The 17,106-nt window shown below is 32.0% G+C and overlaps 1 protein-coding gene across 1 annotated transcript in view; it reads right to left on the bottom strand.

Annotated features, from left to right (window-relative positions):
* Nucleotides 1-17,106, bottom strand: part of LOC100872793 (UNC93-like protein) — a 41,701-nt gene that overhangs the window by 21,562 nt on the left and 3,033 nt on the right. Inside the window, exons 2-3 of the mRNA XM_003698407.4 lie at nt 7,571-8,301; nt 3,153-3,372 (exon numbers count right to left, since the gene is read on the bottom strand). Coding sequence (XP_003698455.1) covers nt 3,153-3,372; nt 7,571-8,285 — 935 coding nt within the window. The 5' untranslated portion in view covers nt 8,286-8,301. The remainder of the gene's footprint in view (nt 1-3,152; nt 3,373-7,570; nt 8,302-17,106) is intronic.

The raw sequence follows: 17,106 nt of genomic DNA, 5'->3' as shown, positions 1-17,106 counted from the left end.
GATTTCTAGCGTGACAACTTCATTAACCTACATCCTGGTTAGAAACCAATTCGTGACGTTTCGTTTTCTCAGCGACTTTCATGACAATGGAAACATTTAATCGCTCGCGATTTTCTTGCGGCTGTTTTTTAAAATTTCACTCGTTTTCAAAAAGATTTTGAAATAAGTACAATCTATGCACAATTAGATAAGTTTATTTCTTCTCAATGAACAAAAATTTAAACCTGACCTTTACATTCTTTATCTACTTAAAATTTCCATAATACGTGCAAATTTAGATAAAGCAAATTTCATAACGACTTGAGGAGTTGTTTATCGTTACTATTGTGTGTCAAGATTGATTCATAAACACCGTTGAACGAAATTATCATATCTCGTGTAATACTCGATGTATCTGATATATAAGTTTCTATCGATCGGAAATTAAATTTAAAATTTGCATAAAAATTAAATAACTTCAAATAGGCGAAAAAATAAGACGAAATAGTTACATGGCAATTTTAACTGATATATCGATTGTACGAATTAGCAGAAAGGCTAAAAACCTGTTCTTTTTTTTTTTTTTTTTTCTATTCAATTTGGAATTTAGAATCCAAAGAGGCGCCATTTTGTCATGTTTTATGTTTTTGGGAAAGAAAATGAAATTGGTAAAGTATAAGAACGTGATGTAATGATTTATGGTGGTCATTAAAAGGGCCGAGAAACTCTTATCCATTCTTATCCATAAGATAATAAGTTGAACGAACGAAATGTAACGCTTAATTTTATTCAAGGCTGAACATAAATTAACGATAATTCAATATCGTTATTGATCAATGCATTATTGACGCTACGTGGAAAAATTTTTGTTTTGAGAAAAGAAATAAATTATTATCGATAGACTTATCCAGAGAACGTACATAAAAAAAAAAGGAAAAAAACAATCGTAAAACAAAATTATTCATAGTTATTGAGCATTGTACTTATTGACATACACTTGAATACTGATTCAAAGCGTACACAAGTAAATATTAAAACGTTAATTGAAGAAAAATAAATCTCATCTTGTGTCCATAACACGATTGTCAACTCTGGATATGATATTGTCTTCGAGAAAATAAACTGGATCAATATCTGTTTTAATATTGATAATTTCATAGTTGTTAACAATTCTATCCACATTCGTCATTCATCGCGCATGATCGTACTTTATCGTGCCTAAACCTTATTTATTTTTTTCATCATTATGCTTATCCAAAAGGCAAGCAACCGTTGTGCCAATGACTCATCGAGAGTGACAATTTTTTCGTTAAATAACAGGGGGTTCAATAACATTTGTTCTTTTGTAGATTACACAGGAGAGGATTGTCTATTCTTTTATGTGAATGGGTTTTTTGAGTTAGAGCCACTTAAAACTGACGTACTAAACGGGATAAACAGATGAGAATAAATAGAAATTAGCCGAAGTATAATGGAATTAAGATCCTTTTCACGTTGAAATACGAGTTATATTGCTATTTCGCGCTCGTTACCGTATTAAAAATCAACTAATTTAATAAACAAAGATGTCAAAAATCTTATCTTATATATATATATATATATATATATACGTGAACGTGACACGCGAGCACGCCGTACAACGTGTTCACTTTTGGAAATGTAAACGAGAAGTGCCGTTAAATTCCAACAAATCATGATTCGAATAACACGAGCAGCGTGTGTTAATTGAATTTATCGTGTTATCTTAATTTTGAAATAAGAACGAAATATATTTCGTTCGAAGATTTCTCAACTTTAGTATTAATACGTGTTTATCTTCTCGGAGAATTGCTAATTAATAAAAACAGCTTTCTTTTTTTCTTTCTCGTTTTTCGAATTATTAAAAAAAAAAAATTCAAAACGCACAGAAAAAATTCAACGAAAGGAAAATCGGAAGATTCCGATTATGATACGCGAGTTGAGAAAAAAAAAAAAAAATGAAATGATGGGTTTCCAATAGCGGAAACAGAAAAATACAGAGTTTCACTAGCTAATTTCGGTAATGATCCATCCTCGAAAACGATATAGACGATATTTGCTTAATTTTAAGCGACGCGCGTCCAAGGTGTGCCAGTCTCTTCCAGAAGCTTCGAGTGTTTTCTCGGTATAATAAGAAGCGGAAGATTGTTGTACACGATTAAAATACGATTTCTACACGGGACTTCTTCAACTACATTTCATTCCAAATTTCCAAAATTTTCTCGAATACGATTTCGCGTCCGCCATTCAAGATTATATGCGACGTTAATGAAATCCTTCGGCGTAGGGTATCTTATCATAAGTCGTCGAGAAACGTGTAATTTGTTTTGCGTCCTACATGCGCTTCTTATATGCGTCGTCGTTCGAACACGGCACATATAAATTAGTAATAAATTTCTAAAACTCCTTGAATGAACAATCATTCCTTAATGAACAATTATAAATAGAAAATAATCGTTTCTAATCAACCGCTGTTGTAATATTAATCGCTTGATTAATTCGCGCGATGAAATTCATAATTTATAACAATGTTATAAAGAGGATGATTAACAAGCGGTGAATATATTATAAGGATAATGTAATAGTTGGAGAATAATTTTTTTCCTTTCGAAGAAATTACACGATAAATCGTTATCATCATCGATTATGGGTAAACGTCGTGTCAAACCGTGACGGCGATCGAACCCGCACGCAATTATCAATCACGGATAATTTCTCGAAACGAAATTTCCACGTGTTGTCCGATAAATCGACTGTCCAATCGATAAATCGTTAATCGTTCCAATAAAACAAGCATGTGCCCAATGAACGGCTATCTATTCCACTCCTATCCAAGTCATCCAACATTTGGAATAACGCGAAAGTAATTTCAACGAACAATCGTCATTTTCTTATTCTCTCTGCTGGCTGGTTTATTATTATTATTATTTTTTTTTCTTTCTTTCTTTTTCGCGGGATACAATGTGATGGAATAATGCGATAAATGCGATTATTACGAGCGGCATTTGTAACCGGTATTAATGACCGGTCGAACCAGAGAACGAGAAATTAAAGGTCGACGATGGAGAGTGGAAAGCTGCGTGGAAGGCGCCTTTTCGGCCAATCCTGCGCGCCCACCAAGCCTGCTGTACAAATGTGCAAATGTTGGCACTTACCTCGAGAGCGGATCGACGAACAGGGCGACGATGATCACGGCGACGATTACACAAGACAGATAGATCGCGGAGATCTCGTAGATCTCCGATTCCGGGGGACGTTCCAAGGTCTCGTGACCTCCGTTCCCAAGGACGCAGAAATTTGCGCCGCAGTGCTTGATCTTGTTCGAGTTGGTGGTGCTGTTCTCGCTGCCACTGCCGAACTCTCCCCCGCTGAGCACTTTAAACGAATAAAAAAGAAAAAAGAAATGATCGAAGAATTCTGAAGATTCGGAAGGAAATATTTCATACCCGTGTGTTTTTCGTATTTGTACAATCATTTTACTTCTTTTCTCTATCTTTCGAAAATTCTTGTTCGTTTTAAATAATAATTTTGTCGTTACGATAACCTAATATAGATATAGAAATAATTAATGAAGCGGATATTTTTATTATACCAGCTCAATCTTACAAACTGTGACACTTATTAATGATGAACCACATTTACAAAACGAGGTATCGAAAAATCGAGTTCTATTACGCACATTTCTTAAACCGCGTTACATAAAATTCACGTTAAAGGAATGCGAGACCCCTAAACAAAATGCAATCTTATCGCACCGTAAGCATAAATCTCTCAAGGATTTATCAAGATTTTTCCTTAACTTTGCAGCCGATCAAGCCTTCAATATATATATATATATACGTAACAGTTTATGCATCTGATTACGATCTATCGGCCATCCGTGTCATTAATATTCACCATTTAACGGCATTTAAAAAATTTCACAAGACGCGACACATGACGTGATAAAACCGAAAAGGTTAAAGATAGGGAAGAAAATGTTCTCTCTCTCTCTCTCTCTCAAAAAAAAACCGACTCATCGGTCGATCGATAATAAATCGAAGCGAGAGATTTCACCATATTCACCGTTGAAAAAGAAGAAGAAGAAAAAAAAAAATTCATCGTTTTCTCTTGTATCGCGAACGATCTCGTTCGTCAAACGTATAAATATCGTGCTAAGCGGTGATTATACCGCGCCAAAGCGAAACATATCCACGTATTCTGGAATTTACATTGGCCAATCCGCGTGCGCGGTCATCGGACGGCGAACGACAGGAACTTTCACCAGAGCGTCGTTGATAATATCGTAGTATGTTTACAATGTCTCCCACCAACGTTTCCGATTGTCCGCAAGTCCTACTTATCGACTTGTAATATATTCGACTTGTTACGTGTGTGCAAAACCCTGTGTGTACGCTAGGCTAGGAACGCGATTTTCCTGCTCAGAAGAAGTTCAATTTTATGTGTGCAAAGCAATTCAACTGTTCCAGTAATTTCCTCGGTTAAACAACGGGAAATCGAAAATATTCGCGCTCGTGTTCGTAAAGAACGTATGAGTATTTACGTTCGAAATTTGAAAATCATTTTTAAATCAAAGTTGAATTCGAAAAGTGGAAAAAAAGGTGGGCGATGATGTTTGAATGAAATACGAATGACAATGCGGATCTATATATAGATATCGATATCTATAGATTCATTCTATGATCGATACTTTCGATGAAATGAATAAAAATGTAATTTATTTATCTGTAACAATAATATGATTGAATGGATTGGACAACGATTGGAAAATATATGTTAAGGATACTTGTAATTATATTCCATTTGGAGAAGCTTATTAAAGAAATATGATTGGAATTAATTCCTTCAGGAATTCAAGAAATGTAAAACATATATATATATATATATATCTTTATCAAAAGTATACCGTTAATAGACGACAAGCAGAATGCAAATAATAGTTTCGATCAAACGTAAGCCGCGAAAACATAAATTAAATGTAATTAAGAAACATATGCTTAGGAAAAATTATATATTCGCAACAACGAGTCATTATCTTTGTATAGTTATACATTGTTCCATAAATATATTTATCGCGTTTTCATAATCGTGCATTTAAAAAGTCTTTGTACAATCTTTATATCACATATAATATGTTACAAACCATTGTACAAGTCTATCTATTAAAAAAAAAAATCAGCAAGAATTCCCTCTGTTCTAAACGCGAACAATTTCCAGCTCCAACAGTACAAATTCTTCAAACAGATATCGGAAGAAACTCAATAGAAACAGGTTTCAGCAAGGCGCGCTTATAGTTCGTTCGAAATCAATTGACTACGCAAGGCCGTCAACATGCAACCCCTTCTCCATTCCTTTCGCCTACTATAGAACTTTATCTATCTGGATTCTTCTTTATTTTATACTTTTTGTGATAAAAAGATCCAAGAAGAAAATATAAAATATACTTAATTAATATCAAAAATATAAAAAAATAATGCCCGTATAACCTCTTTACTTTTTCCATCCTTTATATTTTCCTTAAATTATACGAAAGGCAATATCTATTTCTTAATTTCTTATTTGTACGAATATTATATATCGTAATTATGAATACGTACGATCGTAAAGTACACGCGATGGCCAATATACATCATAATCGATCACAATTTGATCAATCAGTTGATCGAAATTGATGGACATAACCTTAAAAGATCGATTAACCTATTCCATAACCTATAAACATGAAGGAAGAAAGGAAAAAGAGACATAGAGAAAAATAAGGAAGAAAAGGAGGAAGCTACGGTTGTTTGTTTACCTGGAACCTAACTCTCGCGAAGACCTGGACCACGTCGCGCGCGCGGAGTGCAAGCAGAATAAACGGAAGTGCCATTGCCCGCCAGGGAGGAAGCGCCGATTGAACGATTCGAATCATAGAAAACGGTTAAATCCCGCGCTACCGCTGTCCAGTTATCGGGGAATGTGTACGAGGTGGTACGGAAACCGACTATCACAGGTTTATACCGGATAAATCTCGTTTCTTCCCGCGTGCAAAGCGTTTTCCATCACTGTCCCTCGAGCATGCCTGTCTTTCTCGACGAGTCTCTCGCCGGCGTTGTCAGTCAGACCAACTCGAAACCCGAGTGTGTCCATGGAGAACGTTAGTGGCAAGAATTGTCGTGTTGTCGACCTCGTCGGCCGACCGATCGGCCAGCCAATTCGTCAGGGAAAGGAGCGAATATTTGGCCCGACGCGAGTCTCATTGCGCGCGCATTATCACTGCTATACATATACTGCTATGCGTGTAATACGTAATCGCAACGCCATGCGCTGCCTCGACGAGTGTTTCGCGCCCCGAAGAAGGTGTGGATCGGTATATTCTCGATAGGTGATAGATAGAGTGGTGGGGGATAAGAAGAATTTGATCACCAAATTTATGACGGATCGTGTGATATTGACACCGATTCCAACCCGACCTTCGAAAGATTCTCTAAGAATCGTTCGAAGCGTTCTTGGAGATCCTCGAGAAAGATGGGCTTCGGCATTTGCATTTTAAATGCTTCTTAGAAAGGGATTTTTGGGCACGTGTTCAGGAGGATTAATTTATGACGCGGATCGGTAGATATAGAACGGAGGAATCGGTGAATTGAAGATTTTTTTTTTTTTTTTTTAGGATTGGACTTTTGGTCGTATTGTTCGCCTCAAGGGAACTTCGAAGCGGTTAATGTTCGTGCGTATGAGACACTGTTTAACCTAACGGTACGATTAATTAGAGCCAATTTATAGTATTGGTGGATAGGTACTTTACCGTGTGGAATGTTTTCTGGAATTTTTTCTTACGTTGTTTTCTTGTACTGTTACTTTGATAATAATGTATATATTTCGGTTTAGTAATTTCACTATCGTTTGATGAATGGCAATTTTTTTTTTAAATATCTGTCAATTATTTTTAGAATTTTATGCAATTTGTGAGCTTTATTTTACGCCATAAATTATATTATCATTGTTGCATACATTAAATTGATAGTAAAAATTTCATAATAATTGTAACTACGATAATAAAATTAATATTTGCTGAATTTATAACTAACGGAGATACGAGTTAAATTTCATTGAAAAATTGGTACTTCGTATATTATCATTGATCGTAATAAATTATTATACAGATAAATATATTTAATTCATACAACTCGGTCTTTGATAAGTTTCGTTCATTGACTGCAGCTACATGATGCAGCATTATTAATTTCATTCATATCATTCGTTTACTAGCACAAAACGTCAAGAACAATGGATTTTATTACATTCAATTCTTTTATTAAAAGTTCGTTCAATCACCAAGTATCTTACCTTTGAAATTTTTACATTCGTGTTTTTATATAAACCAAAGTTAAGTAAAAAAAAAAAAAAAAAAATTACGTACATCTTTCTACCAATGGAAACTATAATCCAAGTTAAATAAGAAAATTTTTGTCTGTATACACATACTTCCGCGCAAGTTTAAACACATGAAAAAATAAAAAGTCTAAAAATAAAATCGGTTGGATTTAACTTAAGAAGGAAGGAGAGAAAAAAGATAAACGAGACTTTGACTCACCCAGCGAAGAAATGAGATTCCCCCAGAGTTCAGCGGTCTGCCAGGCAAGGAAGAAGAACCCGAAGAACCTGACCACGATGGCGTCTACCGGCTGATCGGTGAGTTTCGCGTACACACCACCAACCTGCGTGAGATAGGTGGCCTGAGCTGCCCACATGGGCGCGGCACCCAAGCCAAGGAGCACGCCAGCCGGTACCAGGGTGTAAAATTTCGGATAGAACTGGGACCCGATGTAAGGTGCGTAACACAGCATCGAAATACACAATGTCCATTTAACCGTGAGCCTTTTGATAACGAAGGTGGGAACGAAGATGCATGACAGCACCAATGCAGCGTAAATCGCTGAAAGGGACACGGTGCCTAAACCGTCACTGGCGTTGATCGACGACTGAAGATTAGCCGTGCCTTGAAACGCGGTGAACTGCACCATAAACGCCACGGATACGGTGCTAATGTTCTTCAATATACGCCATTTCTCGCCGCGGGAGAGTTTGAACTTTCTTGATTGCGTGTCATCGTCCGTCGACGATAATTGCGGCGGTTTCTGCGGCTCGGGAGGTATACCGTCGGTACCGTCGTCCTTGTAACCCTCGTTCCTGTAACCGACACCACTTACGGTCACCGTGTACACGGTCTCATCGCCACCGCCGCCTCCACCGTCTCCGCCACCACCGCCACCGACACTTCTGGTACCGTCGTGTTGTGAGGCTACCATTCTACGTGTTTGCTACCTGTAACAAACGATTCAATATATTGTGGTATATGTTCAATTCGATAAATCGAGGCAGGATTTCATGGTAAAAGTAAAAAAAAATAAATGCGAAAATTGGTTGTACGATGATATAAAGATGTATATATATCTTTATATTTGCAGATTTGCTCATTATTTTATAATCATAAAAGGAAGGAAAATTTTAAATATGTAACTGTAACGTGAGAACGTATCGCTATCCTTCCCTCCCCGAAAAAATTCCTTTCCCTCTTGCACGCAACGAACAAGTTGATAATCCCTAAGAAGAGAATTAAGATCCCACGATTTATCAGGGAAGATATTCCAACCGCGAGATTTTATAGTTGGAAACCTGGCCTCAGCCAACGAAGACGAGATATTTTCGTTTCGAGGTGCAGAAAGAACGTCTCGTATATTATGGGCTGATAGTTATGGACGGTGGCGCGCGCGTGCAACAGCGCGTATTTTCTGTAAAAGCGATTTATAACGGATCGTTCATTGGTATGAAGAGGCGTGCGAAGACCTCGTCACGAATCGTGCAGTTTAAAGGGAATGGTTTTCTTTTTCTTCTTTTTTCCTTTCTTACTTTTTACTTTTATTCCTCTCTTTCTTTCTTTTTTTTCCTTTCTTCTTCTTCTTCTTTTTTTTTTTTTTTTTTCTCTCTTTTTTCATTTGGAAAGGCCTTATTGAAGCGTTCGCGAATCACGTTCCAGTTGCGCTTGTAAATTCGTTTGTCGTCGATGTAATCGATGGGAATGCGTGACCGGCCGTACAATGCCGTGACACGTGTCGTACGGCGTGCATCGCAATTAAGCGGCGCTCGCAATACCTTCACCTCGTTCGCTAACTCTTTCTGCGCGCTCTGATCCCCCTCGCTCTTCCCCTCCCCCCCATCTTGATTTCATTGGCAGCGTTTCTCAAACTATGTGCGAATTTACTTGACTTTCTTCCGCCCCCCCCCCCTCCCAAACACGCTTGTTGTTTACGGCAAAGAGAATACCATATCGAGGCCTGCAGAAGTTAAAGGATAATTTTTGCTTCATACGGGGAGGCCTGGCTTGGTCAAATCTTGGTCGAATTGATTGGTTCAATTTGATTGAAACTTTTGAAAGATTGTTAGATAGAATCGATAGTGAAATATACATGATAATGTATAGATGATAGAAATTCGATTAATAATGTAAAATTGTGTTTAAATTGTACTTCTCAAAACGTTGACTTGTATCACTATCCTTCCTACAAGGGAGTACAAGTTTGATTAAAATTTAAAAAAATCCAATTGTTAGAATTCATTATTCTATTTATATTAAGAGCAGATATTTAATATTTATATATTTCTTGATACTAATTAATCATTGTTAAATTTCATTGTGTATTAAGCATAATTAAATAAGAATCGCAATAGCATCGAATTTAAATTAAAATTAAATATTTTTTGAGATTTTATTATTTATATTTATTTTAAGATTCGAAGATCTTATACTTTTCTTGTCATTTCGTGTCTATATATAAAATATTCCATGAACGAACGAACGACTATTTTAAATTATGAGATGGAATTCTGATGACTTTCTAAGCACGATAATCGTTAAGCATATGAATACACGCTTTAAAGAATCTTCACGATGAATATAAATTAGAAAAAGAGTGGAATCGCGCTATATGTAACAATCAAAATTGAGAGTGAGATTAATTAAAAAATAAATAAGTTTTTGCAATAACAAATGTGACTAATAAAAATAAATAAATTGATAAATTATTAATTAAAATTAATAATAAATAATAAAATATGAATGCAATAAAAATAATTGTGAAAAATTATCTTTTTACATAAAAATTTTACATTTTTTCTGAAAGTTTTACTATAGTATTATATATATATATATATATTAAATTTTTATTCAATAGATCCAATTTATTCAACAATCGCAAAAACAGTATACATAATAATATGCATACGACCTATCTTAAAACGATCAATTCGTGATAATTATGCGAGAGAAGATCACAGAAGAAGAATAAGTAAACCTTGGTTTTATTATGGTCGTTAATCAAGATCGAAGCAGTTCGCGGAAGGCGAACATGCGCACGAATATACAACGAAAAACCTGTCAAGTTTAAAATAAAAACCTTTCCCGCCATTTCGAAAGGTCGCGTTTCCTCGTACTAACGGGTAAAACATGGATAAAACGCGAGGTTCACGTTCCTTTCCATGCAGGGCGTTCTTTTCTTTTCCTTTTCTTTTTTTTTTTTTCTTTTTTCTAGCGAAAGACAAAGCTACGGAAAAGCAAGACGAAAAGACATAACTAATCTTTCTGTTGCATAACAAGAATACCGCCGTACCAAGCAAGCAAGCGATACGAGAATTCTTCGTTTCGTCCTTCGAGAAAACATGTCCGAAGAGAAAACATGTGAGAATTGTTTTCCGTTGAAACGCGTGGCTTTCGTACAATAGATACAAATGAAAAATCTGACATTTTTTGGAACAGGTGCCGAAGATTTTTTTACCAAAATTTTTTTTTTTTCTAAAATATATCGTATTATAAAATTTTTATAATGTATATATGGGATATGAAATTAAAATTGTAATTAATTGAAAATAATAATTTCGACAACCTATTCCTATAATTTATTTGCTGATAAATTATAAAAACTATAAAAAATTCTTATTACACATCTATGTAATTATTAAATTGTAAAAGTGATAATTAAATTTTAAATTCAAATTATTAAAAAATGTAAAAAGAATAAAGATTTATTGATTTTCATTAGAATATTGTCGTTAACAATTTTTATTTTTTTAACAAAACGCAATAAATGTCACTAAAAACAAACGTGAAACATCGAAACGAAAATTCTATAGTTCTTTCCAAACGGAGTGGCGCGCCGCCATATTTACACCAAGGAATATGGTTATACGCATCGAAAAATCAGTCTATCTTCGGTATGCGTAATTAAGTATCGTCGTACGTGTAGTAAATATGCGTAACTGAATTCTCACTTTTATATCGATAGCACAGAAACACGGTTTGCATGACCCTGACTTACTTGAACACGATTCGGCCACCAAAGTGTAGTACCACGAGAACAGAATACCCACCCTAACCAGTTCCCAACGACCTTCAACTCTGCTTTAACCGCGGATCTTGTTGTACCATTTCTCCTCTTCTCTTGCAAACAAATGGACGCTGTATATCGAGAGAACGAATCTATCGATGCTTCCAGTCATCCATTTACTATCCGACCGTTATGAATTTCATAACATGTTAATATCGAACATATGTTTCGATATTTTTTATCCCATACTTCGTCAATAGTGCAAAAAAAAACAAGATTATATATATTATACTATAGTATAATAGTATGTTCGTAATATATGTATATAGCAAAAACGAATATGTAAAAGAATATTTATATCATTGGATTTTTAAAACATTTTTCATTTTCAATCGTCGATTATAGAAAAGAGAGAAGGAAAGCAAATATGGAGGAAATATTTGACGACGGTTTCTATATATGAAACATGTAATTAATTGGCACTCTTTTCAACGAATCCGGCTCGTTAAAAAAACAGAAGTTGTCCACGGTGTTAATCGTCAGCTTGTATATCGGGTTTTAATACCTCGACAGACAAGCTTCTCTTTTTATTCTTGGAAGGTGTATAAAAATTGCATTTAAAAGCATTCTCAGAAGCTATGGTAAAAGAAGCCAATTTCCGTATCTTGATTTTTTATCATTGACCGGCTAGGAAACCAGCTTATGCTAATGACATCCATAAAACGATCTTCTGCAAGCTTCGATTGCATTACGCATGTATACGACGTAACAAACTATTATCAACTTTTAGCATATAAACATAGTTTAGAAGGTGGAAAGGGGTGCGCGTGCCTTGCCTTGAAATTAATTGGAGTGCAAACGACGAGGTCAAGGTTCGATAAATGGCTTTGGACGCTATTCAAAATTTCCCGCCTTTTCTCCGCTTACCATGACACTTGCTCTTTATTCTTTCCTTATACTTCTTCAATTTTACTTTCTTTTTTTCTTCAATAAAAATCAAATATTTTTTATCGATCTTACATCATTTTAGATGATGTCAGACGTGATTAAAATATTTACTCTTTAATGCAAACATCTTGATCGATCGTGATGTCAATATTTTTATCGTTTTTTATTACAGAGAAGAAAATTCATAAATATCATTGAGAAAAATCGTATAAATTTATATATAATAATTATCTTGTTTTCAATAAAATACTTTGGAATAATATAATATATATCTTTCTTATATGTTCGATGTATAAAAATTATATCAATATAATTAAATAACTATTAATATATAATAACTAATAATAAAAAATACACGAAATTAAAATTTATCATTTATATCACGTAGTAGAAAGGCTTCACTATAAGTAAAAAATATTTTAATTATAAGGCTTTTAACCATTCGAGTAATTTTCGACATTTTAAACATTATTTCGATATTTATTATCGAATACAACCTAGTTTTTCGATAATTTTTAATATTTTTTAAGAATTATTTTTTTATTATGTAATTTTCGATATTATATAATATTATACATTTATATTATATAATTCGATATTATATAATATTATATATAATAATATGTAATGTTTAACCTAGTTTTTTGATAATGTATAACCTAGTTTTTTTTATTGAGATCTTATCAATAAAATTATCGATCTATAATGTTTAAAATCTATATTTAAATATACTATAGATATATTGTAATAGATAATGGAAATATGTAAATAAATATACAAAATTATATTTTTACCTTAGAGTCAAAATTAATTTTTCCAAATGCAGATGTACATCTTTTCACTAAGATTGTGAAAACAAATAATTTGTAACCTTTTGAAATTTATTTTCGCAATAAGTTCCAATATTTATTTATGACACATTTCACAGTTAATTAAAAAAAATAGGAAAGTGATAAAGTAAGTAGATAAAAAGTCGTAATAATAACATGATTAATGCAAAAGAAATGCTGAAAGAAAATGCAAAACATTAAATTCATATAGAAAATATAAGAAAGCATAACGATAGAAGAAAAATATTATATACTAGAAAACTTGTCGGTTGCATCTATCGGAGATATATAGTTGTCCTGATACTTGGTACTTTAAATCACCTTGTCCCAAGTTTGCAAGGCTACAACAATTTTTCTCGTAACTTTTTTTTCAATTCTCATAGAAAAAAAAATAAAAAATATGACACTCGAGTTCTTCAACGAGAAGTTCACCTTGATTCTTAAACATGGTAAATTTTTCTGTTTATCTCTTTTTTGTAACTTTCTTCACACTCATTTTTTTTTAATAGTGACATACAAATCACAAACAAGTTATTGATCTATGCAATTTATAAATATAAATATGCAATCCAATATAAATTTAATAATTATCAATCAATGAATCCTTACTTTTCATTTAGGTTTAATATATAATATGTCATATACAAATCACATTAATATTATTTCCATAGGAAATAATTTTCTTCTCCGAAGAAATACTGTTTTTGAAAATCCTTGCTTTTGTTATTCAACGGTACGTGATCACCCGTATGCGCCATTGTAAATACGGATAAAGCTGACCCAAATGATGCAAGAACCCTCGTCTCTGCATTGTTATTGTTGCGTTTAAACAATGTAATATTCACGTTCGAAAACCTTTCCTAGGATAAGAATGCGCTAATGGCCGACGATAAAGTTAGCGTATAGGTAATCGTGAAAAGTTAGTGGAAAAAACGCATATTGTATTATCTCGTTTAGGTGTTGTAAAACTGGAAATATCAGAAATGTTGAATTACACGTATGAATCGTCATTTATATGTATTAGATTAGCAAGAAATAGAATATAATAAAATAATAATATGAAAATAATAATAAGCTGTTAATTATTTTCAATTGATTCGTAGTTTTTTTATTATTTAATAAATTTTTAAACAAGACTATTATAATATCAAGAAATTATAATTAATATATGTAATTTTTCATTTCAATTTTATGTTGAAGTTTTTGTTGAAACAATAGAATATGTTTGATTGGCATAAGATGGAAATATGAAAATTCAAGGTCTGTAGTAAAATTAATGTTATATTATTATATTTTAAAATCATCTTTCATTCCTAATCGTGAAAATATTGAAATTCTTTAGAATTAAATTTCATTTTTTTACGTTACAAGATTTAAGAAAATTTTTACTTAAATAATAATTTTCGGCTAAATACATATTCAAATTTATATCTATTTATATCTATTTATTAAATATTTGTCTACGATACCGAAACAATTTCAATTATTAATTCGAAACGCACGTCATCATAGTTATTCATAGATGAATTGAATTCTCGAATCGCTCGACAAATTAAAAAATTTAAAGAATTCAACCCTCCTATAATAAAAAATACGATTTATCTGAATGGCATTCCATGTGTACTGCATTCCTGAAACCATATGCAACTTCGTTTCGCATTGAATGCCTTTATTGAAATAAATGTATGTATATTTATACTTTCAATATGATGAAAATCGAAAGATCCACACATATATATATAAATCAAACCGAAAAAAAATTCATTTATAATTTGAATAATGGATTGCAACTAATATAATTTCAAATTATTATAAAAACTCTTACGATTCGATTAGAATATTTACAATATTCACATAATCAATAGCAGTTGCAGATTCACACAAGTTATAGTACTTTCGAATCAAGAAATTTGTGACAAAAGTCGCGACATGAGAAACAGGTTCGTCAAGTTCCAGTAAATTCAAGAATTTTCAAGTAACAAATTTATATACGATGTTTTCAAGATTAAAAAGTAAATTATCTATTCAATAATAATTCACAATAGATACGATAAAATAAAATACACTAATTGTCAACTTAAAAATAGATCATTGCTGTTTAACAAATTAAAGTATACACATTTTATCTATTTCAAGTTAAGCAAAAAAACAAAATATTATTATTAATAGGAATAATAATAATTTTCATATTTAATTAAATTCTCTCACCTGCGGTGTTCGTAATGAAACATTGAACATATTTTGAATATTGTCATATATTTTAGTACGTCTGAAAAGTCGGCAATCATAGCGAAAAAAACGATGCTGGTCGTCGTGTTTTCGACTTAGGAATCTATCACTCGCAACATTCACGACACACCTTGCGAGACACCCTGTACGTATATACGGCGGATTAGAAAGTCCTCGTAGAACTATCGACTCGTAAATGCTTCAATCGTTTCACAACAAAATACTCCAAGGCGTAAGCATCTACTATGCAGTCTTCATACTACATACGAGAATTCAAAACTAGTTACGATCTCGTAATGTAACAATGATCATTTTTCAATGGAAATTAAACTTGTTGAAAAAATTTTTCGATAAAAATATATCATTGATATTTGATTGCGTATAAAAATATTGTGAAAACTTCAAGAAAAGTTTTCATTAATATCTTTATTGATCTTCAGGTTATTCATCCTAGATCATTAAAAAATAATTACTTTTTAAAATTTTTCTCTTTCTCAAGTATTCCTTAATGATATATATAATTAATAATGTAATTAATAATATAATTCTTTAATTAATACATAATTTTGCTAGAAAAATAACTTTTAAAGTGTAATTTAATTTGGATTATAAATGATCATAAGGATCAATTGATCTTGATTTTTATCGATCCAAAGATTAATTAATTTTAATTAGCTAAAATTTGTTCAATTTAAATTAAAATTAAGTTTTTTTATTTTCGCGATTAAAAACATACAAATTTTAAAATTAATATTGATTTTTGATTCAAATAGAAAAATTAAAAATTAAATATTTTCACAATATTTTAACTCTAGTCATCAATGTAATACATCTAAGCATTTCTTTAATGTTGAAGAATTAAAAGAATATTAAGATCAGTTAACTTTGGTAACGAACTTTCAATAAATTTTGATCAAGTTGAATGTATAAAAGGCGATTTTTTGCCTAGCTCATACATCCATTTAAACAAGTCACAATGCGTTTTACTTTTACTGATCGTATGCTTATTCTGTAACTACTTTTACAAAGGTTTTCGCTTGAACAATGAGACACGAGGTTAAGATATTGACGTAAATACTGATTAACCAAAGTTGGTCAGACTTTATACGGACATAGGAAATAAAAGAAGGCAATGCATCGATTAAAAAAAAGATTCAATGATATGAGGAAATGCATGTGTAATGTTTTTTTATGATAGTTAGGCATATTCATTCTAAATTAGAAATTTGGATAAAATACTAATTTATTAAATGTCATCAAAAATGATAATATAAAATACTATAATAACAAAAGATATAAATATAAAATAAATATAAGATAATATAAGTAAATATAAATAACCTGAATCAAATATGTTAAGATATATTTTATTGAGAAGCATTTTATGTGATACTTACGTATCATTACTTCAAAATTGATATATTTTTTTTAACTGACAACAAATAAAATTTATGTAAAATCTATTATAATTCAATATTTATAATTTATCTTTTAATTTATGAATATATATGTTTATGAATGTGCTAATATAAAAATTCAAAATTCAAAATTAAATTCAAATTACAATCAATAAAAATGACAAATCATAAACTATAATTAGACAGAAGCAAAAATATAGTATCGATCAATTATCGCTAAATTGAATGATATTTAACTCATACCTTTTTATTGTTTATTCCTTGTATTCTTTTTCTTTTTGTCTTAACTTAATCAATTAAAGGTAAAGACAAAATATCAGCTGA

This window comes from Apis florea, unplaced genomic scaffold (assembly GCF_048593485.1).
Source record: "Apis florea isolate Af1SG1 unplaced genomic scaffold, ASM4859348v1 contig_3184_pilon, whole genome shotgun sequence".
Classification (NCBI taxonomy): Eukaryota; Metazoa; Arthropoda; class Insecta; order Hymenoptera; family Apidae; genus Apis; species Apis florea.
Note: the sequence above shows the minus strand (reverse complement) of the source record. Positions and strands in the feature narration are given on the sequence as shown.